At 52.3% G+C, this 17,525-nt stretch overlaps 1 protein-coding gene across 5 annotated transcripts; it reads right to left on the minus strand.

Moving 5' to 3' along the window:
* Positions 1-199: 199 nt before the first annotated feature.
* On the minus strand, positions 200-16,355 carry LOC135190864 (uncharacterized). 5 transcript variants are annotated; one of them, XM_064172622.1, is made up of 4 exons: positions 13,097-16,355; positions 2,962-3,108; positions 2,222-2,294; positions 1,451-1,935 (listed from the first exon to the last, which is right to left on the minus strand). In XM_064172622.1, exon 1 carries the CDS (start codon positions 14,699-14,701, stop codon positions 13,511-13,513), a length of 1,191 nt encoding a protein of 396 aa, XP_064028692.1. In that variant the 5' UTR covers positions 14,702-16,355; the 3' UTR covers positions 1,451-1,935; positions 2,222-2,294; positions 2,962-3,108; positions 13,097-13,510. The 5 variants fall into 5 exon arrangements, with proteins under 5 accessions (XP_064028688.1, XP_064028689.1, XP_064028692.1 ...); XM_064172618.1 differs by lacking the exons at positions 1,451-1,935; positions 2,222-2,294 and adding an exon at positions 200-1,441; XM_064172619.1 differs by lacking the exons at positions 1,451-1,935; positions 2,222-2,294 and adding an exon at positions 200-1,444.
* Positions 16,356-17,525: the final 1,170 nt, after the last annotated feature.

Genomic DNA, 17,525 nt, shown 5'->3' on the forward strand with positions numbered 1-17,525 from the left:
GGCAGGAGCGGATCGTGCTCGGGATTTTGCTGCTTCCCACCAAAGGGAGCAGGGAAGGGCCACAGCCCATGTCCTGCTCCAGCCTCCCGCTAACATCTGACAGGGAGCTGCAAAACTTTGGCTGCACGTTAGGAGCGGAGAAGGGGACCGGGCCTGGCTCACGGAAATGCATTATTAGCGGCCCGGGCTGGGAGCAGCAAAAAGCGAAGCGGATTTACGGAGGGGAAGGACGCGCAGCGCGAGCTCCTGCGCATCCCCCCTGCATCCAGAGCCATCCCCGAGGGTGGGTAACGGGGTCGGGGCCACTGGGATTCACTGCCCCAGGGAGGGTCACTGCCCTGCGGCCCTTTTCTTCACCTTCCCCACCCTTCATTTCCAGCGTGGTCAAAGTGGAGCAGGAGTAAGTTGGGGGGGGGGCACATGTGTGATCATTCGGGACTCGTGGAGGAGAGCTGCTCTCAGCGCCAGTAAAGCTGGAGCTGGAGTAGCATCAATCCAGACAAAACTGAGTGATGTCGGCAAAGGGGACAGCTGCCAAGGATAACGTGCTGGGAAGGGGCACACCGCGTTGATTTGATGCACACCGAGCGCCGCAGCAGCCCTCGGTCACCAGCTCGGTGCTGCTGAGCGCTTGGAGGAAGAAGAGTAAATCTACTTAGAGCAGGAGGAAAAAAAAAGCGGGGGGGGGGGGGTTCAAAGAAAACGCGGAGCGGAGCTTGTAAAAACCCCTGCACTGGATCGGGAGCCAGCCCGGATCGGGAGCCAGCCGTCTCATTTCCTCCCGGATCCCCCCAGAGCTGCGAGCTGTTGGGTGGGCTCGCAGAGCAACCTCCTTCAACTGCAACCCCCGCTCGGAAGAGTTAAAGCAAAGCCTTTGAAAGCTGCGCAAAGAGAAATCCCTCAACTCTGGGCCTGGATTTTCCCACTGAAGCAAAACTATTCTTTCTGTTTCAAGGACTTGGGAACTGGTGATGCCTGTGCAAGGGAGGGGGGGGAAACAGCAGCAGCTTTGCCTGCAACGAGAGAAAAACCCCCAGCTGCTAGGGCTGGCCCTCTGCGCCTCTCCCACCCTCAGCTGCTCTTTTCGATGGAGTGTAAGGGGAAAGAAAAAGGAAGACAACAATTACACATCTAAAACATGATATTGTGCCCTCCTAAAGTGTATTTTTAGAGAAGTTGGAGTTGAGGCATCACGACTGGGGCAGGGGGGTGCTGGGGAGAGGCAGCGCTGGTAAAGCAGGGGGGGGGCAGGCTTTTCATAGAGATCCTGCACTGCCATTTTACCCAGGCAGGGAGGGAGGCAGAGCAGAGCTGAGCTGAGCTGCGCTGAGCAGAGCGACAGACAGCGCTTTTTGCAAGGAAGTTTCTCACGGCAACTGCGGGCTGGATCTGGAACGGAGCCTTTTGTTCCCGACAAGTTCAGCAGGAGAGAGTTAGGAGTCTGCTGAAGAGGAAAAAAAACAGCGGAGAAATAAAATGGAGGGAAGTAGGACGAGAAGAGAGGAGAGAAGAGGAGAGCTGGTGCCGAGATGAGCTGCCACAGCAGCGTGGGGTTTATTTAGAAAGTTGGTGTGGTAGCCTCAGGCTGAAATCCCATGGTAAGAGCATGGGAATGAGGGAGAGACCCAAGGACAAGCGTTGCTGTGCAGGAAGTGGAAATTTCCAAGGGGTTCACATCCTTCAGTGCTTTTTTTGCCAAGATTTTATCTGCTCGCTCGCTGAAGGCTGCCTCCTAGAGACGGCAGGGAAAAGGCCTTGGAGATCAGGCGTGCTCTGGGGCTGCTTAAACTGAATCATTCGAGGTGGGGGGCACCTTCCCTTGGACATCACAGCAAGCTGGGTGGACCAGATGCAGCTTTGGTTACTCCGCTGCCTCCTCTGCTTCCTTTTCTCTCCAGTAAGTGCTGAAGCACAGCACGGTTATGGCTACGATTTCTGAGCAGGGTGAGAAGTCAGCTAAAAAAAAATCCCCTTAAAGTAAACCCCAAATCCCCTTCCACCAAAAGAACCACACATAGAGCCCCCATGTAATGCATCCAGACATCTGACAGATCCTATGTTCCCATAAGCAATCGTTTGTCCTCCCAGTCCACTGCTAATTCTCCCCTCCAGAGCCACCCATGCTCCCTCTCTGCCTGTGGATAGACCCCAGCGCTGGGAACTTGGCTGGATTAACCCTCGAATGGCTGACAAACATCCACCACTTCAAGCCCTCACCCACCGGAGGTGGAGCGCAACTTTTATTCTCCTCATTATGGGTCCACACGATGCTGAGATCAAAGAGCAGGAGTTTTCTGAGGAGGGGAGCAGAGCAGGCTTTTTGCCCAAGTTTGAGTTTAGTGCAGGGTCCTAGGCTTGATGAAAAATGTTCATCACCTCCCGGGCAGGGCAGCGGCTGCGCCAGCAGCTCAGCCAAGACTCCACGTGGAGAATCCCGGTGTGGGATTTAAACGTGTTTCCCACTCTGGCCGTGACGGACTAAGAGCCTCGGCTGAGGGGGGCGGGGGAAGGAAATAAATACATTCTAAAAGCCATTTTCATGGTGCTCAGAAGCGACCTCTGCGGCTGCTCGGGGAGAGAGCTGAGCAGCCCCGGGAGCGCCGCGCTCGGGGAAATCAAACGGGGGAGAAAAATGGGAAAGGGGGGGTGGGGACCGGGACCTGAGCTGGGAAGCGCAATTGGCTGCCAGGCGTTATCCTGGGTAATGAGGAGTCACACCCCAGCCATCGGAACTGGCTCAGGAGCGGCTCTTTCAACGTGCGGCTGAACACAAAGCTGCTCCGCGGGGCGCGCAATTACCGCGCCTCTGCGCGCTCCCCGGGTGCTGGGGACAGCCAGAGCCGGGTTTCCAAAGGCTCCCGACACGCTGGGCCCTGCCCAAATCCCAGGAGAAGCTCCCGGGGTGCAACCCTCGGCCCGGCCCCGGGGGTGCCAGCCTGGCGGGCACCGCGCTCTACCGACCTGCTGGGCAACCTGGCTCTGCCCGGGTCCGACGCGGGGGGCTGGAAGAGGGGAGGGAGCCACGGCTGGATCACCAAATTTCGTCTTCAGGACATTCTTTTGGAGTATTTTAATGAAAGCAGCTCACCACTGGGCACCTCCAGAGGCCTGGAACAATTCGACGGGGAAATGTCAGAAAGCATCACCCAGCAAGCTCAGCTCAGCACTTGGGGCTTTTGGTGGCATCAACTTTCACATAATTGTGACTAACGGAAAAAGAAGAGAGGAGCTCCTCTCTCTTTTCTCTCCTCCCCTGTAAAATGGGGCAAAGCAGCTCCACCTCTGCCACAATACCCCCCAGGACACAGGTGAGGCAGGAAGCACAAGCACCAAGGCTTGGCCACGTAGCAGGGAAACATCTTAAACCCTACGCTGCTACCTACACACTCCTGTCCATGGCCTTAACATCAACCATCTTTGGCTGTGCTTGTTTTCGGGTGTCCTCCCCCCAACTTTGTTGCACTGAAGCAGGGAAGCACAGGCAGAAACCTCCCCTGCAGTAGAGGCTTGTTCTTCTTTCCTTTTTTTTTCTAGGGAGCCCAGATGCTGGTCAGGATTAAGGTTACACCAAACACATTCTACATTGCCATTTTCCAAACAGAATGAAGCAGATGGAAAAGCTGGAAGAGGATGAGGCAGGAACGGAGCACGGCTGAAAACTGCAAGCCCTGCACTAAACGCTGTAGAGTGAACTGGGTGCTAGCAGAGAGAGAGACAGAAACCAGGCTGCATCAGTGCATCCCTCGCAGCTCAGAGGAGTCTTTTTAATTAACCAGCTGCCAGGATTTGTGCTTTAAATGTTATATTTAAAAGGGGAAAAAGAAAAGGAAATTCAGCCCTGGCTGCTGGCTGTGGTCTCCTTAGGGCTCAGTCCTGGAAGATGCAAAAGCCACTGGCCTCAGGCCACCAGAGTACTTAAGCCTCTCTGTGTAATTTTAAGCATCAGCGGCCCCGTGATTTCAGGCATATACTCCCTTAAAGTTAAGCGTGTGCTCAGCACTTTGCAGGATCCGCCCAGAACGCTCAGGGCGGCTGAAGAGCATGAGGAGCTGTCTGCAAAAACAAAGACAACCTTCCTTGGAAGGGGCTAAAGATGTTTTGATTTGGAAATCCAGCACCGGTGCATCAGTCCTGGCAAGTCAGATCACACTGGAAAAGTCTCTGATCAAACGCAAATGAAATCTCCAGGGGAAGTTCACCGAGTCCAGGCTGAGCTCTAAACCCACCACTGGGCAAAGTCAGCAAAGCATCCTAGGTGCAGGTCCACAACATCTTTCTTGCTTCAGCCCTGTGACTCAGCCAAGGGATGAGACTCTCTTGCAGAAGAGGATTCCAGGAGGTTTTTGGTTGCTGTTCCATAGGCACAGCCACAACGCAGAGCGAGAACACACAAACCATTAAATATTGATGCTATGGGGAGAACACTTAGTAACCTCCCTTCGTGTCAGCTGTACAAAGGCAAGCACAAAACACTGACAGACAACTGACTAGGACAAAACCATGGTGGTATTCCATGGAAACAAGGTGGGCTCCAGCCTGGAAACCTTGCATCAAAAGGCCAGACAAAAAATCTACTTATTTACCTTCCATCCCCCCCAGTGTATATTTCGGCATCTGAATTCTGTAATCTAAGCCACGTGGGGAGCATTAGGACTTTCCAGGAGCACCACCAGGGACTCATTTGGGGGTTTTAAGGCCTCCATCCTGTGATATTGCTCCAACGGACATGGCGTAGAAATAAGGCTCTGAACTTCCCAAGTGAGCACCTCAGTGTAACAAACTGAGCTCCACTCAGTTCTGCAGCCCAGCACTGGAGCTGTGAACCGAGGTCATTTTCATCTAACAGCTACCCAGGACACCAAAAACAGGCCCAGAGTCAAACCTTGGAGCTGTAATCTCTTTATAAAGGCTGGAACCACCACATCACTTCTCACCAAAACCAAAGCATGGCTCAGAATTTGTCACTTTCTAGAGGAAACCAAGTCCTGAGCTCCAGGCATGCTGCAGAATCCTAAAAGACACTTTGCAAGTAAAACTATTGAGGATATCTGACAAAACAAAACAAAACAACAACTGCATCCAGTTCTGGTGTCCCCAGCATAAGGACACAGAGCTGTTGGAGCAGGTCCAGAGGAGGGCCACAAAGATGAGCCAAGGGCTGAACATAGAATCTCTTTATAACTCCCCCCCCCCCCAAAAAAAAAAAAAACCAACAAAACAAACCCCAGCAAACAAAGCCTGAAGCACAGCAGTTGAGCTGTGATGCACAGCTAACAACTTTCAGAGTTCAAAAATAATCTAAAATTGACATCCTGCTATGGGGAGGGAAAAAAACATCAAAATCAAACTGAAAGCTTGGAAAGCAAGGTCTGGACAACATGAGGCTAATTAGCCTGACCTCAGTCAGATGCAGAACTGGAGGGGAGAAAGATGTTGAGGGAACTCAAGAGATACAATGCGAGATGCGTTTAGGAAGGGCAACCATGGCAGACAAATCTGTTGGCTTGCTTAGGTAAGAATCCAGATCTAGTAAAGGAATAGAGGGCTGAGCTCACCCAGCCCAAACCCAGTGGAAGCTCCGAGCTGGTGTCACGAGTGACAGCACTGGGAAGAGTGGGAAATCGGAAGATCACAAGGAAAACCTTGCGGGCTCCAAACTCCCACCCTGGATGGGTTGAATTGGGAACTCTGGGGTGGGAAGGGCTTCACAAGCTCCTCCAGCATCACTCTGAGTTGGCTGATGGTTATGGCTTGTTTGTGGCTCCTAGAGAGACAGAGAAGTATTGGAGAGAGTCCAACAGGGGCTCCAAAGGTGCTGAGGGGCCTGAAGCAGCTCTGTGAGGAGCAAAGGCTGAGAGCCTGCAGAAGAGCAGCCCCAGAGGGGATCTGATCAGTGCTCACTAAGAACAAAAAGTTGGGGGGCAAGAGGATGGGCCAGACTCTGCTCAGAGGTGCACAGGGACAGGACAAGGGGCAAGAGGCACAAACTGGAACCCAGGAGGTTCCACCTGAACATGAGGAGAAACTTCTTTGGCTTGAGGGTGCTGCAGGCCTGGAGCAGGCTGCCCAGAGAGGTTGTGTAGTCTCCTCTGGAGAATTTCCAATCCCATCTGGATGTGTTCCTGTGTGACCTGCCCTGGGTGCCCCTGCTTGGATGATCTCTGGTGGTCCCTTCCACACCCTACCATTCTATGATCAAATCAACTGAGTGAGTTTGATTACTGCCAGAAGTTCAGGCTATTATGGAAGAATTCTGTCTTCTCTAGGAACTCTTTCTGGGGGAATTCAGCAGTTCTGCCAAGCAGTATTTACTTTCCAGTGAGTGCGTGGCTGTGCCTTGCTAGATAAAAGCCGCAGTGCTAAAACTGTTCCACTGAACTTAGCTCCTGACCTACCTTGGAGGCCATGTCTACAAAGGGATGAGACATCAATCTCGTTTGTTTGATCTAATTACAGCTATTTAACTCCACTGAGCACAGGAACACTCACCCCACTTTGTTATGCTGATTTAAGGTATTTTCACTGTTAATCGGCTGCCTGCTTCTTTCTTGTATTAATTTACCTCTCAAAATATTCCCAGCAGTTCTCCCGTGGAGCATGTTCTGCTGCTCAGCTGCATAGGGAGGGATTTCACAGGGAAATTCTTGTCGGTGAGGGTGGGGAGACACTGGAACAGGTTGCCCAGCGTGGTCGTGGATGCCCCTTTCATGGAGGTGTTCCAGGCCAGGCTGGATGAGGCCTTGAGCAACCTGGGCAAGTGGGTTGCAACTGGATCATCTTTAAAGTCCTTTCCAACCCAACCCTTTCCATGAGTCTATGAATTCTCAGGAATGTGAGGGATCTGTGGGTCAGCTGACAGATTCCTATTCCTTTTCTGCTGCCATTCAGTGATTTTTGTCTTTACAACTTCTTTTGCCAAATGCTGCAGGGCTGCATGAAAAAGGAACTGGTAAGGCCACTAGAAACCATCTCCCAGTTGGGTGAAGAGATTTAGCTCTGCAGCTCTGTCAGGCTTTTGCTGCTTTGCACAAAGGGAAGCAGTCAGATGTGATCAACCTGCTGCTCCTGTGTGGGATTTATCTGGAGCAGTTTACTCAGTGGTGCTGTTTCTGGGTGTAGGCAGCCAGCAGTGACTGATAGCACAGGGTACTGGTGCGGAACTGGGGTGGCCTGGAGCAGCCAACCCGCAGGGTGACAAACCTGCATTCCTAGAAACCCCTGCAGACCTCAGCTGCTTCCTGGCAGAATGCAAACCAAAGAGTGTCACATGCAGAAGCCCATGGCCAGCACCTGTGGAAGAGCAGCAGCTCTGGGCCCTTCCACCTGACAAGTGGCCAGTTTCCTCTCAAGAATATTGTCAGGGGACCTTTTTAATGCATGTATCTGGGGAGGAGGCTGCTCTTCTGTGCCATAAAGCTTGGCAGTGCATAAAGAATCACCTAGAGATCTTCCCTGGTACACTCCATGAATCAAATAAGGGTTATGGGGATCCAAGGAATAAACAGGACCCGGTTGGCCACAAGGGCACATTGCAGTCCCGTGGAGAAGCTGCTGTCCGTCAGGACTCCAAGGTCTGTCTCTGTGGAGCTGCTTTCCAGCGGGATGAGCCCCAGTCCTTACTGGTGCCTGGCAAGACACCTTCTGGATAAGCACCATGCAGGTTTTTGGTTACAGATACATTTGTATCAAGGCATTTGAGTCACTTAAGGTGTCTCAGATGGAAAGGGGGAATTCTAATTTGCTTTGTTCTTCCAGACCTTTTTAATTAGATGTTAAGAAAATGATGTAGCACAACATCAGATGCAAACCAGTTGCTGAATTTCTGAGAGGAGCAAAGTGCAAGGTAGCAGATGGTAGGAGGAGGAAAGATGTGAAGAAATGTAAATAATGGGGAACCACACAAAATCAAACAGGGAGGCAGAACTGAAAGTGCCTGCAAGACCCCTGGGAGAGCTGAGGAGACAAAGCAATGACTGAGCTGAGGGGTTTCAGACTTTCCTTCCTCAGAAATGACAAACACCAACAGGAAGCTCTGATCTAGAAGGAAAGAGCCACCGTGAGTAGGGGAGTGGAGACTGTTGTGAAGGGTCCTTACAGTACATCCTACAGAATGGTTTGAGTTGGAAGGGACTTTAAAGCCCATTCAGGTCCATGGACAGGGATATCTCCCACTAGCTCAGGTTGCTCAAGGCCACATCCAACCTGGCTCTGAACACTTCCAGGCTTGAAGCCTCCAAAACTGGTGATGACAACACTTAGTTACCAAGCTGCTCCTTGTTTAGTTTTCTGCTAACTTCAACAGCTCACTGTGCCTCCATCCAACACAAGGATATTTTCTACTCTTAGCTCTTTTAGAATGTCTTCATTGCTTACTGACTCCAGCTCTGGAATAGTTGGGGGTTGAGCAGCTTCTTTCCAAGAGTGTTTGGTGAATGTATTTGTTGGCACCTGCAAACCTTCTCAGTTTCCTCCACTCCCTCCATGTTTGTGTGATGACAGGGGGTGATGGCTTCAGACTGGAAGAAGCTGGACTGAGATGATACACGAGGAAGAAATTCTTCCCTGGAAGGGTGGTGAGGCACTGGAACAGGTTGCCCAGAGAAGCTGTGGAGGCTCCAAGCCTGGAAGCACTCAAAGGCAGATTGGATGGGGCCTTGAGCACCCTGGTCTAGCAGGAGGTGTCCCTGCCTGTGGTAGGAGACTTGAACTAGATGGTCAGATGGTCTTTAAGGTCTCTTCCAAGCCACAGCTCTCCGAGGTTCTCTGAAGGTGTGTTTGGTGACAGGTGACTCTGTCCCATGCCAAGCACATCTCCAGAGCAGAATACCACAAAGGTCACTGAGCCAAAATCATAATGATTCTCATTTTGCATCTTCTCTGCCCCAAGGTCAGTGTGTCTGGGTGATTTATGAGGAGGATCTGGCTATGCAAGGCTTCTCTCCTGCATGGAGGAACAATTCAGATAAGGGACAATCTCTTCTGAGTTAATGGAGGAAACTGGACATCCCTGCATTGACCAAGGTGCTTATTTACATCTAGGCCAGGTGAAGCTCAGCACATTTAATACAAACCTGCTGATATCTGCTGTCAAGAGCAGGAAACAAACCAAACTGATTCACAAGATCCTTACTAATTTAAATGAAGTCACTAAAGTAACAAGAAAAGCAACAGCAACAGATATCTATCAAGCCCAGCTTGCTGCTTACAGCAACAGCCACCTCTCAACAAGCAGTTGGCTCTAAGTCCCCTCAGGTACCCTCAGGCTGAGGGACTGCTAAACTGTAATCAATGTGAAGACATAACCCCAAGAGGCACTGCTACTGAGGGGCTCCTGATACCAGAAATCATCCTGAGCTTCTTTGCCATGAAAGAAACCTTTGTCTATAATTACAGGAAAAAAAAGAAGACTGCAACTTCCAGGCCTGCTGCTGGGAAAGATGTGTGGCCTTTGATGACTCAGCAGCTCATGGGGGACCATCAGCACTTCGTGGATGGGAGCCCAATGCTAAGAGATCATTTGCAAGAAATAAATCTCAGCTTACCAGTCTGGAAAAGACCAGGAGCAGAATTCTTTAAACCCAGGGAAATCACAGAATTCTAAAGTTGAAGCATCAATACCATTATTAAGTCATCCAAGTCCATTTACAATTATTGATGGCAAATCCATCTCCTCCAGATGGAAAGAGGTCACCCTCTTCTTTTTCCAGGGCAAACCTATGAATACAGTGATTAAAGCTCCAAGCAGGTGTGAAAATGAAGAGAGACCACAAAAACACCTAGGGAAGAAACCACACCTGGAGACTTCACTTTCCTTCTGGAATCAAGAAATGTCCCCTTCACTCCCCTCAGCCCAAAGAGCCAGGACACATGGATCAGGTCATCCATTTTTGCCAAGAGTTGTCACTTTTAAAGCACAGTGGAATCTTATTTTCACTTTTTAGGTCTTCCCTCTTCCATCGGAGATGACCTAAATTTTGAGCTGAAGCATTCACAGGATCCTCACTTGGAATATAAAACAAGAGCAGAAACATCAAGCTGCAAAAGAGGCAAAATAATAGGAGGGAAAATTGCAGTGAAGACCTCCCTGAGTAACTGGAGGTCACAAAGAGCTCAGAAATAGCTGCTGAAGTGGTCCTGACCAGAGGCAGTGGACACAAAGCAACTGCCTTTACAGACACCTCGCAGCAGCCGGGTGGGCAGGAAGTGAATCCGAGCCAAGGGCCACAGTTCTGGAGAGCCCCCAGCAGCTCTCCAAATCCCCCCTCGAATACAGAGCTGAGACACTAAAATCATCAGTCTCCTCTACCAAAAAAATACAACTTGAAAGCTTAGCAGGAAATTAAGAATTAAACATCTAGAGGAAGGGGTAGGAGCTGCATTCGACAGAGAGATGTACGGAAGCCATCTCCAAGAGCAGGCTGGCAGCAGTGTGGGTTCAGTGTCTGTGCAGTTTGCTAGCAAAGAAAAATTAATTTCGTGTTATTTTCTTAACCAGTCCACAGAAACTAAGATTATAATCTGTGCCTTTTTAAAATTCCATTCAACAGATGTTCATAACCAGGCTGGAGCCAAATTTCTCTTCCCCAAAAGGCCATTCAGGCAGAGAACTTTTACAAAGGGATGATAAAGTCCCACTTCTTCCCTCATGATGATTGCTTTTCTGAGGCATCAAATCCTCTCTTAGCCTCATTACAAGTTCCCACCAGCACAAAATGTATTTTTCATTCCCATTTCCTCCAGCATTGTTTTCTGGAAATGGCATTTACGTCCCCAGCACAAGACAAGACTCCTCCATTCCCTTTTCTCTGTCATCTCCTCAATAGGGTGTGAAGGGATGGTTGCAGGGCTCTGCTCTTTTAAAGAAGGGGGGAGGGGGGGGAAATCCAACTGGTAGTAATAAATATTTGCTTAATGTAAGGAAAAAAGGAATTAAGCATGAAATTTACAGGGGAAAAAAAACAGGAGAAAAAAGGTGTTTGGAAAGGCCAAGCTGTCAGTGGCTGAGCCTGCTTTAGGAGAATGACTGCTTAATAGCTCCTGTTGGGACACAGCAAGATGACTTCTTTGAGAGTATGGGCTAGAAATATCCCCAAATCACAGAAATAAGTCACTGGAGGGTTTAAGATGCAACACACAATTAAGAAATATCAGGACACGTAATGAAAATGGTGGAATGAAAACAATGTTGCAGTTACTTGCCTGTCTTAAAAGGGGAAAGGGAGGGGGAGTGTGAAGTGAAAGGTTTTATATTTACTTAATTACTCTCAGTGATCACTGGGGACTCCTTCCAAAGTGTGTTTTATATTTGGACCTAAATGCAGGCAGGATTCAGTCTTGATATTATTCCTTACAACAATGTTTCCTAAAATAGAAGTCCCACAACCACCACTAATATTCCTCCAGCACCTAAGAATCTCCTCTGATCAATTTATTAACCTGGGAAGCAGCTAGCACAGGATTAAAAAAAAGGTTAAATCACAAACCCCTATCCAAGACATAATCCTCTGCAGGCTTGCAGCACCTCTCATTGTGCTTTGAAATGCAAAGTCTCAAAACATGTTATAAAATCCAAAAAACCCAACCCAATCCTACCTAACTTTAAGGTATTTGGCAAATAATAGATGAGTTGAACGAGCATCCACCTGTGATGCAACGACAAGAGTCTCCTACTGCAGCATTTCACACGGATTCAATCCACCTCCTGGTTACAGCTTACAAGTTTGTGGTATGTAGAAGGAACAGCAGAGCTGGTTAAAGATTTTCTCTTGCTTCACATACTCTGCAAGCTTCTCATTAACTCATACATGACTTTAATCAGTGCTGAAGCACACACACTTCTTTAAGCAAGCATCAGGACTGGCTTGGAAAAAAAACAACAACCAAAACCTTCCTTCACTCGATAAAATATTATCATAACCATGGATTAGAAAAGAAAGAGACAACCTTTTTCTACAGTGGCTGCTGATTTTCACACTGAAAGGGTTAAACCGACCTTCACTGATCAGAAGAGGTAATAAAATAGAACTTTAAGGACAAAAATGGAGCACTTGAAGAGATTATTATGAAGAGCTACACTGAAGATGACAGGAGACAAAACCTTATTCTTAAAGCACAGATGCTTCTAAAAACAAGAGATCACACGTTTTAAAAAGCACACGACCAACCCTTTACAATGAATAAGCAAAAGGAGGGGAACGAGGTTTTTTCCTGGCAGGGCTGTGGAGCTCAGAGGAAAGAGGGCATTCAGTCGATGTGCTAGCAGAGCCAGATGCACGCTCTGCACTTATGCACGGCTGTGGAGCTGGTATTGGTTGGTAGAGGGGGAGAAAACAGAGTAAGCCTGAGAAAAACCCATCAGAGCTCCTGTCCTCCCCTTTCAGCGTTAATGGGAGGGATAGAAGTCTATGGGAGCTGCAGTGGGGGATGGGGCTGGCAGAGGGGGTGGGGAGAAGCAGAGCAAGGCCTTACAATCAGCAGCAGCTCTTGTTCTCTCCTTTCAGCGTTAACAGGAGGATGTGAAGCTCATGTAGCTGGGAACGGGATGGGGGAAGCAGCGCAGGATCATAGTTTGGCTTTTGTCCTCTCTCCACAGGGTTAACAGGAGGACACGAAGCCTGTGTGACTGGGATAGGGGGAGGGGTTGGGGGGGTTAAGGCCTTAGATCGCAGTGCCTTGCCCTGCTCTCCCCGCAGGGTTAACGGGAGGATGTGAAGCTCTCGCCTAGGCGCAGCTTCAAGATTTGTGGGGTCCTGTGCGAAGTCAAACATCCGGGGAGGGTGTGGGGGATGGGGGAGGGAACGGGGGCAAACTTCCATAAACGTGGCGGTGCAGCTCGGCAGCTGCCAGCTCTGCTCCTGTAGGAGCGGGAGCCAAAAGTCAGCCGCGGGGTGACGGTCGGCGGGGTGGGGTGAGCCCAGCTCCTTATCTGCAGGGCGCAGGGAGCCTGAGCTCCGCGGCTGGCAGCGAGGGCCGGCCCAGGTGTGCTGACAGAAACGAGAGTCCCCGGGAAAGGGGGAGGAAAACCGAGCTGGGGCGAGCGGGGGGAAGACAGGAGCAGCCTCGGGCCCCGTGTGGAAACTGTTTCGAGGGCGCTCACCTGCCAGGAAGACACCGCGGCGGGGAGGGAGCTGAGGCACGACCCCAGACCCTCACCCAGCGGGGAAAGTTTCCCCGAACTTTGCTCCCCTGCCGGCGCGGGGGCGGGCGGGGGCCGCGGGCTCGCTGCCGGCCGCCCCTCAGAGCCCCCGGGGCGGGGGAGGGGCCGCGGTTCCGGCTCCGCTCCGCGTTTTCCCGCTCACCCCTCCCTCGCGCACAGCTCCCGCGCCTCCTCACTCCTCCGCGCCTCCGGATCCCTCCGCCGGAGCCGGCGCTCGGGTTTTTTCATCTCCCCTCCCCCCTCGCTTCCTCCTGTCTTATCCGGGCCAGGGGCGCGGGGTGAGGGCGGGAGGAGGAAAGGTTTCTCTCCCCGTTTCTGTTAACGGCGTCCCACTAAGGGGGAGCTGGACGGAGCCTACTGCTGGATGAGAGAGGAGAAGCGGTTGGGACTACTTGGTGTTCCAGCCACGGTCTCGGCGGAAGGAGCTCGCTGTGCGAGCGGCTGGGCGGTGCTGCGGCTGTTCGCAGCGCTTCCTGGAAACTCCCGCTTAGGGGGGGCCGAGAGAGAGAAAGAGTCCCAGGCCGGGAGCGGGCGGCGCGGGGGAGCTGCACGGCACAGCCCCCAACGGCACAGCCCCTGCACCCCGAGCACACGCAGCCCGGGCGCTCCCCGAGGCCGCTGAACAGCCTCAAACCCACACCCCACGACCCCCCTCTTCCTGTGCAGATGAGCGCAGAGAAGTGAGGAATAAACTCCCTCGTAGCCGCCAGGGGGGATGAGGATGGGCACTCGCCCCTCTGCTTCCCAGCCCCGGGATCGCCCTGCCGTGCCCCCGAGGCTGAGGGGTGGGAGAACATGACGGGGGTACTCGGGGACCAAAAGGCCGTCATGCCGGCCTTGGCAGGCAGGAGAAGCAGCCTGGGGGTGTGGGGAGAGACACGACAAAGACCCTACGAAATCGCCCCCGCTGTGTGTCCTTGGCATGGGGGAGGCGATGCAATGCGCTCCGCTCCCCGCCCCGGGCCCCGTGGGCCGGCGGGAGAGGGCTGGCGGCAGCGGCAGCGGCGAGTGAATGCGAGAGCGGGGCCGAGCGGCCCGGGGGGAGGGGAGGCCGAGTTTGTAAATGGAAACACTGGTACATAAGCGTTTAGCACGATCGGGCTGGAAAGCTCCAACTGCAAAGAGCTGAGAACAAAAAAAAAAAAAAAAAAAAAAACCAAAACCGGAGGCGAGCACAAAAGTACAAAGCTCCTTTGCTGCCCTCTGCCTGCCGCCGCGCCCGGCCCGGCCCGGCTCAGCCTGCCGCTGCCCGCGGCCTGCTGCGCTCCGCGGCTCGCATGGGCACAGCGGTGCTGCCAGGGCGCTGCCCGGAGGCTGCCCTGGCAGCCAGGTCCTCCCCCAGCGCAGAGCTCCTTGCTCGAGGTCCCGCAGAGCTCCCGCTCCGGGTGGCAGAAGCGAAGCTCTCAGCTTTGCCCGGGTGAGGACTCCGCCGGCCTGCCTCGCAGACCTGCCTTCAGCTTGTGTTTGGAATGCAGAAGGTTCTCCTTCTGCCGGGCTGTGGACGCGCTCCTCTGCCCTTCGCTTCCAGGCAGCCTGAGGTCTCATTCCCGTTCCCAGGCCGAGAGTCCTTCCCGTTGCAGTCAGCTAAAAGTGGAGAGGCCTTTGGGGTCTGCTCTTAAGCACTTGCGTTACTGGATGAAGCAAGAGTGAAAGTGCATCGTGTGCGCAAGGCACACAAAGGGTGAAGTGGCAAAAGCAGTGGGGCAAAGCAGGCTGCTAAACGCCTGTGATACACAAGCAAGGGCAAGTAAATGCTGTATGGGCCATCGGGAGTGGGCTTTGGTGGCTCTGCCCCACAGCTGGAGCTCACTTCCTCTGCCCTCTCCAGCCTGATGCCTTTTACAAGCTCATCTCCAGCTCTGCTCTTTCCCAGAGTTACCACCCTTGAAACGTGGAGCTGCTGATCCTCTCTGCTGTTGCGACGAGACTCTTTGACATGCAAAGGCTTCGCTTTCCCTCTGCTGAATCCCTGGGTTTGGGGGATGCTGAGGCCGCCCGGGAAAAGCAGGCAACGTGTAATGAAATTATGTGGAAGAGGAAGCTCCACGGCAGCAGGGAGATGCCTGCAAATCCTGTTAGCAGCCAAGCACTTCCATAGGAATGTCCTGGCCCCTGGTGCCCGGCCCCTTCCCTGCACCTCTGTTTCCCCACCACGGTTCCTCAAGCTGTAGGTGGCTTCGTTTAGTAACCTAAAATCCAAATGCAAATTGCAGCTGAATCTTGTCCTCGACCTCCTGATCTCTTCAAAGCTGCTTCTCATGCATCAGGCTTTGATCTAAACTTAGGTGGCTCAGGGTCTCTGGACAGAGCAGCCTCTGGCTTTTCAGGTCTGAGTGAAGCACCTCTGGACTCTGCCTTCTTCCAGCACCAAAGGTGGTCTGGGCTCTGCTTCGGACCTCAGCTCCCTTTCAGCTGCTGTCTTTGTTGCACCTGTATTACTTTGGCCTTTGCACTCCAATCAGTTCAGAACATCTTGTAAAGAGATTTGTTTATTCCTTCAGCCTTGCACTGCTTCCCTTCCACCACCAAAATACTAAACCACAAGAGCTCTCTGGTTACTCCGCAGCAGCTCCCCGAGCTGCCACCCAGCAAATCAGACACAGCTCCTTCGAAGGGCTTTGGCTGAGGGGAAACCTGTGGCCGTGGCACTCTGGCACATGGGCTAGTGGCTGTGGTGGTGCTGGGTTGATGGCTGGACTGGACGACCGTAGAGGGCTTTTCCAACCCAAACAGTTCCTCGATTCTAGGGCTGTTTCCTTGTGCTTTCCCCCTCAGTCAAGAAGGCAGCTCCTGGGGAAAGCTGAGCAGCAGCTGCTCTTGCAAAGCTGCTGGATCAGCGCTCTGCGGCCGGGTGCTGTGTGATGGCAATTGTGTGTTTACATAGCAGGAGATGGGGAAATGTCACTTTGTCTCCATGTCCTGTAAGAATAAATCATCCTGCCTACTTCAAGGGGATAAAGTGGCTGCCCACAAAGAGCTGATTCCATAGTCTGGACTGAAAAGCTTTGCAGAGTTGAAATTATCATGGGAGGATTATCAGAGGCCTAAAAAATTGCCTAAAAAGCCTAAAGGCCCAAGGTTAAGGTGAGGAACTCAAACTCTCCTTGCCCAAATGCAAGGGGAAATTCAGGGGTTGGAGAGGAAGCAAACTGACAGCTCCCTGATTTAATCAGCTCAGAATGGAGGAAAATGGATCCATTCCTTAACGTCCTTTGAGCATAGCCCCAGCCCCAGCCTGAACCCCAGCCCGAACCCCAGCCCCAGTCTGAACCCCAGCCCGAACCCTGGCCCCAGCCCGAACCCCAGCCTGAAACCCCAGCCCCAGCCTGAACCCCAGTCCCAGCCATTTCTGGTTTGCCCTCTTGTTTTCATGGCAGCCACCCCAGTGCCGATCCCTTCACATGAGCCACTCCTGAGCGCTGTGTGAGCGGTGATGTCCCTCCTGCACCCCACACAGGGACCCTCAGTGCAGCTCTGGGCTGTGACCATGGACCATGAAGAGTTCCAGGTTCTGCACTGAGCTGTAACCCAATGATCCTGGCCGAGAGCTGCTCCAGTCCCGCTGCTGCCTGGCCAGCAGACAGCTCAGAACCCAAAGCCATTTCATTGCCAGTACAGTGTAAAGATTTTGCAGTTGGGAGTAACTTGGCAGTCCTGCTGATAACAGAGCTTCATGGCATCACAGAGTGGATCAGGGCTGAAAGGGACCTTAAAGCTCATCCAGTTCCAACACCCTTGCCACGGGCAGGGACACCTCCCCCCAGCCCAGGTTGTTCAAGGCTTACCCGAACTGTCTTTGAACAACAAAAGTTGTCTTACAGCTCTTTGCTGCTCTTCTGACTTCAAGCCTCCTCCCCCTCTACTCCACCCTGCTGAGGCCACATCTGCAGTACTGGGTGCAGTTCTGGGCTCTCCAGTTCAAGGAAGGCAGGGAACTGCTGGAGAGAGTTCAGCAGAGGTTGTGGAGTCTCTTCTGGAGAGCTCCCAACCCCCCTGGCTGTCCTGATGCTGGGCAAGCTGCTGGAGCAGGGGGTTGGATTGGGTGCTCTGCAGAGGTCCCTTCCAACCCCTCCTTGCTGGGGTTCTGTGATTAGCTTCATAGGCCAAGTTGGGAAGGAAAGTTTCAGGCGTCTCAGGGTCGAGGAGCCAAAGCAGTGGCAGTGTCCTTGCTGTGAATGCAAGGTAAATTATTCAGTCTCTCTCTTGCCCTCCCCCTTCCCTCCCTCTAGTTCAGTTTTCCCTTCCATGCTTTAATCGTTCTGACACCAAGCTGTACAAAAGTAATTTGAAATTAACGTGACTGACACTCAGTAGATAGCAGCGCCCAGCTCAGGGCTCCACCTTCTCCTCGGGACGGCAGAGAGGGGCT

This window comes from Pogoniulus pusillus, chromosome 37 (genome assembly GCF_015220805.1).
Source record: "Pogoniulus pusillus isolate bPogPus1 chromosome 37, bPogPus1.pri, whole genome shotgun sequence".
Taxonomy (NCBI): domain Eukaryota; kingdom Metazoa; phylum Chordata; class Aves; order Piciformes; family Lybiidae; genus Pogoniulus; species Pogoniulus pusillus.